Source organism: Pteropus alecto, unplaced genomic scaffold (genome assembly GCF_000325575.1).
Source record: "Pteropus alecto unplaced genomic scaffold, ASM32557v1 scaffold220, whole genome shotgun sequence".
Classification (NCBI taxonomy): Eukaryota; Metazoa; Chordata; class Mammalia; order Chiroptera; family Pteropodidae; genus Pteropus; species Pteropus alecto.
In genome coordinates, this window is record NW_006430043.1 from 2,836,239 (window position 1) to 2,841,004 (window position 4,766).

Consider the following 4,766-nt stretch of genomic DNA (forward strand, 5'->3'; position numbering starts at 1 on the left):
ATTCTGGGAGAAAGCACCCCCAGGAACGCTGGGCTACTTCAACCCTGACGAGATGGTCAAGACTGGTGGGACTGACCTTTAGGATGCTGGTTTGGTTGACAGAAATCCTTCGGTGACATTTCGGAACGCCTGCAGCTGAGGGAAAAACTACATTGTCGTAACTTTTCCTGGTTCCTGCACAACATCTACCCAGAGATGTTTGTTCCTGACCTGAAACCCACATTCTATGGAGCTGTGAGTATTGAGAACCGGCTTGCTCACCCAATACAGAACCCCCCCGCCTAGAGAACTTCAGGGCCACTTACCCCACAGAAGGATGACAAATGAGAACTAATTTTTACTCTCCACATTCCTTTATCCAGAAAGAGGACTTTGGGGCCTTTAGAGATAGCTAAAATCCTTATAAGAGGAAGACAACCCATAAGCAGTAGTTCTTGAACACTCATCACCTACATCAGAATCATCAGGAAGGAATGTTAAAATGCAGGCTGCTGATTCAGCAGCACTGGGATAGAGCCTGAAAATGTGCATTTCTGACAAGTTCCTAGGTGATGCTGATGGTCTGGGGATCGCATTTTGAGAGCCATTGCTCATAAGGAAATTCACATGTGCTGAGGGCTTCTCCCGGGGACCTGGCATTTCCCAGCCTGCCCTGGCCCGGCCTTTGGGCTCTCTCTGTACCTCACTTTGCTATTAACTCCAGGCATCTGGGTTAATAAGCAAAGAGGATGAACAGAGGAGAAAAATCACAGAGGGGAAATCCAGTCCTACAAATTTATTCCAAGTGGGCCTCATACCACAAACTAAAATACTCCTGACTGCGCCATCCCGGTTCCCTTCTCTGCTCACCATACTGCAGATAAAGAACCTCGGCATCAACCAATGCCTGGATGTGGGTGAGAAGAACCATGGAGGGAAGCCCCTCATCATGTACACCTGCCATCACCTTGGCGGCAACCAGGTATACAGCCCAACTCTACCAGGGCAGGTCCAAGAGAAGCCTGTCTCTGGGGCATCTCCTTTCTTCACAGACCTCCTTTCTCCACTCAAAATAGTCCTTTCTGTAACCTGGGTGAAGGAGATCCAGAGAAAGAAGGCGATACTATCCCTGCCCTCAGAAAGCTCCCAGTCTGAGGGGGAATGCATGACACAGACAAGGTCTGAAGTCTGAATTAGGGACATCCAGAGAGCACTGGGCATCAGAGCTGGGTGCTGGAGAGGGATGGAGGGGAGGACTGCTCATCAGAGAAGTCTTGCTGGAGGATGCCAGCTGCTAAGTGATGTTTTAGGGTAAGGTGAGAAATTTCTGAGTACTTTCCTTCACCTGCATACTTCTATCTTCAATGCCTCCCCTACCCAGAAAATACCATTCTGATCCTACCACCCCAAAATGATCCCAAAACAACCACCGACTGACATCTCACAGTTACCTGGCATCCTGAGAATTTACTCCATGCTCTTCCTTGAGGAGTAACTAGTAACCTCCCTGACTCCAGCCCCTCAATCTACCCTGAATGCCCAGCGTTTGGTAAGGAAGAAGCACTTGAACTGTAACCGAAGCAAGAAAAGGAGTGGCTTGGGACACTGAACAGGCTGCCAATATATACATATGAAGACAAAGTCACTCTAAAGCAATTCCCTATACCACTAGCCTGCACAATGATTTTATGTGGTACATTAGTGAACATTTTTTATTTTAATGGTAGTCTATTAGCAAAAAAAGAACTAGCATGTCAAACACATGACTTCACAGATAATGCTTAAAATTAAGCTAAGTTAAAATTTTAATTAAGGAAAAAAATATTAAGTAACTATTATTCCAATATAATCCAGATATGGTTTAAAAAAAAATATCCTAAAGGTGACACATGAAGTCTTGGCACCCACTCAGTTTCCTCCCCAGAAGGCTATCTGTGGTTGGCATCTTAGGGCAAATGGCTTTGGAAAGTGGTGGGCAAACTCTCTGCCTGTCCCTCAGAACTTCCTCTTGTCTTGACTTCTAGTACTTTGAGTACACAACCCAGAGAGACCTTCGCCACAATATCGCAAAGCAGCTGTGTCTGCATGCCAGCGCTGGCACTCTGGGCCTTAGGAGCTGTCATTTCAATGGCAAAAATAGCCAAGTCCCCAAGGACGAAGAATGGGAATTGACCCAGGTGAGTAAACTGCCCAGAAAGCTCAGTGTCAAGAACCTGAGGCCACCCTGACCCCTCCTTATTTTCTGCATCTTATGCCTGAGGTACCATTGGGTGGATCAGGACAATGTAGAAAGTATGAAGAATGGGCTTCGTCAGAAGCAGGGTTCCAGGAGCTTAGGTAATATTTGGTGATGGCTGGTTTGGGCCAACATAAAGATGGGGTCGGGGGTTATGGTCCGTGGCCAGCTCTGTCATAGTCAAGTATTTTTAGTCTGAACCTAAATAGATGAAAGTGAAGGGGCACTCATGATTCCTGCCTGCCCTCTGTGTGCCAGGCGCAAAGCCATGCATTCACATACGTTGGTGGCCTCCTCCGGCTTCTTGTCTTCACGGATGTGAATGAACTGAGGGAAGCACAGGCACACAACGTATCTTTCAGAGGCTCTTCCCAAGCAAGTGGTGTCCCCATTTCTACAGATGAGCTAACCGAAGCTCAGCAAGTTTGTGACTGGCTCGAGACCTATCACTAGTAAATGGCAGACCTGGGATTCAGACCTAGATAAGTCTGACTTGAATTTGAACACATAGGTTCTCTCCATTATACCACATTGCCTCAGGATTTATAATGTAACTTCTACAGTACTGGGCCCTAAATAGCACCTCTAATGAGTCTCTACACCCTACTCTACCCCAAACCCCAGTCCCTGGCTTAGGAAAAGAGTAGCCTAATCTTAGGGCTACAGGGAAGAGAGAAGTCTAACTAAATATGATACTAGTCAGAAAGTGGGGGTGAGCAGCAGTGGCCCAGGTCTTTAAGAATGGCCATCTGAAGGAGAGGGCCCTGAATGCATTTTTTCAGTTATCCCATAGTTCTTTCTCTATTCCAGCAATCCAGGCTAAAGCTGGGAGTGGGAAATTGGTATCAGAGTGTCTAGTATCCAAGGAAAGGAATTTGGAAATGTCCTCTATGTACCTTGTTGGATTTCCTTTGCTTTATTCTATTGTCCTCTATTTTATTGCCCCTCAGACTGTTAGAGGTCTGAGGCCCAGGTTGACCCTTTGCTGTGTCATCTTTTAGGACCAGCTTATCAGGAACTCAGGATCTGGTACCTGCCTGACATCTGAAGACCAAAAGCCAGCCATGGCCTCCTGTAATCCCCGTGACCCCCACCAGCACTGGATCTTCATCTAGGCCCCAGATCATCCCCCGTGGGAGTTCCCACAAGCCTCTCAGGAAACAGCATTTTTGGGAACCTGAGCATCAGCTTCTCTGTAAGCCTTCAAAATGGATTTCTAAAACCAATTTTGGATGTCAAGGCAGAACCTTCCTACTCCTTGCAACAACATTGGGCTCATTTTCTTTCCTCCACATTTATGGAAGAGACTTTAAGAACACATATTTGGCCTAGAGCTTTCCTTCTGTCCTAGAAACAGAGACTTCTAAAGCAGAGAAGACATCTGGGATATGGCCCAGGGCAGTGATGGTGAATTCAAGAAAAGTATCTCTGCAGTCACATCCTGAATCCCTGGTCAACTAGAGCACTCACAGAAGCTAGTGAAATAGTATATTCACTTGCTAATAGTATCCCAAGTTTGTAGAGCCGTTTTCAGTTTACAGAAAGCACCCTGACAGGAATCCTTTATCTTACTTCATCTGCACAATAATGCTGTGAGAAACACAAGACAGGAACCACCACAGCTAGTGGATGGCTGGAGCTGAGACTGAGACTTGATCTTGAACATGGAGCCAGGGTGCCTTCCACCACACTACAAGAACACTAGATGAGTGGCCATTGGCCTTCCCTCCATTTCTCTCTTCCCTCCATTCTAATCATTTCTGGCTGGCTGATCTCCATAAAGCCTAGAACCATGGAGCCAGGTAGCCATGAGGGAGACTACATTTGGAAATCCTGGGGTATTCGCGTTGAAAGCTCATGGAGCCAGTGATTCTCAGGTTTAAGTCCCAGAACCCTTTTGTCAGTGCTCCGTATATAATGTAAATAAAAGGCAAAGTAGCCATGGGTGAAACTGAGTGTGGCTGAGGGCAATGCCTTCCAACCCCTGAACTTCTAAAGTTCTGTAAGCTTAATTTGAAAACTATCCTTTTAGTCCAACCTTATCATTTTCACACTATGAAACCAAGGGCAAATAAAGTAAATTTGCCCAGGGCCACACAACAAAGTATTGGGAGCCCTGTGGCTAGGAGCCAGATAAAGCAAACAAACCTAGGAAGTCTGAGGAAGCAGGGACAGTGTCTAGCAAAGCATGACTGTGTGACTGGCCTTGTCTGCTGTATTCGCATGAAGTCTCCACATGGAGCAGACCTGACATGCACATCAGCACTTTTCTAAGCATGTTGGTCCCCACACACATGGCTGCTTTGCCTGAATTAGAGAGTCCAGCTGCCTAGAGGAGGATTCACGTTCCTTCCAGGACTTCTGACTTTCATTAGCAGGCTGTCATCTTGGACATCACCACATGAGAGTGCCATGGGACTACAGCTGCCTCTCCTTCCCAGCAACTCTACTGCTGGAGGTCTCCCAGGTCCCTGAGAACCTTCAGGACCCTGTAGAAGAGACATTCTGGGGTAGCCCAGCGAAAGGGAGAAGAGAGAGAAGCCAAGATGTG

The 4,766-nt window shown here is 46.8% G+C and overlaps 1 protein-coding gene across 1 annotated transcript in view; it reads left to right on the plus strand.

Moving 5' to 3' along the window:
- GALNT6 (polypeptide N-acetylgalactosaminyltransferase 6) overlaps positions 1 to 4,738 on the plus strand; it is a 23,883-nt gene extending 19,145 nt beyond the window's left edge. Inside the window, exons 10-13 of the mRNA XM_006904581.3 lie at positions 103 to 234; positions 860 to 961; positions 2,004 to 2,156; positions 3,217 to 4,738. Coding sequence (XP_006904643.1) covers positions 103 to 234; positions 860 to 961; positions 2,004 to 2,156; positions 3,217 to 3,330 — 501 coding nt within the window. The 3' untranslated portion in view covers positions 3,331 to 4,738. The remainder of the gene's footprint in view (positions 1 to 102; positions 235 to 859; positions 962 to 2,003; positions 2,157 to 3,216) is intronic.
- The last annotated feature ends 28 nt before the right edge of the window (positions 4,739 to 4,766 follow it).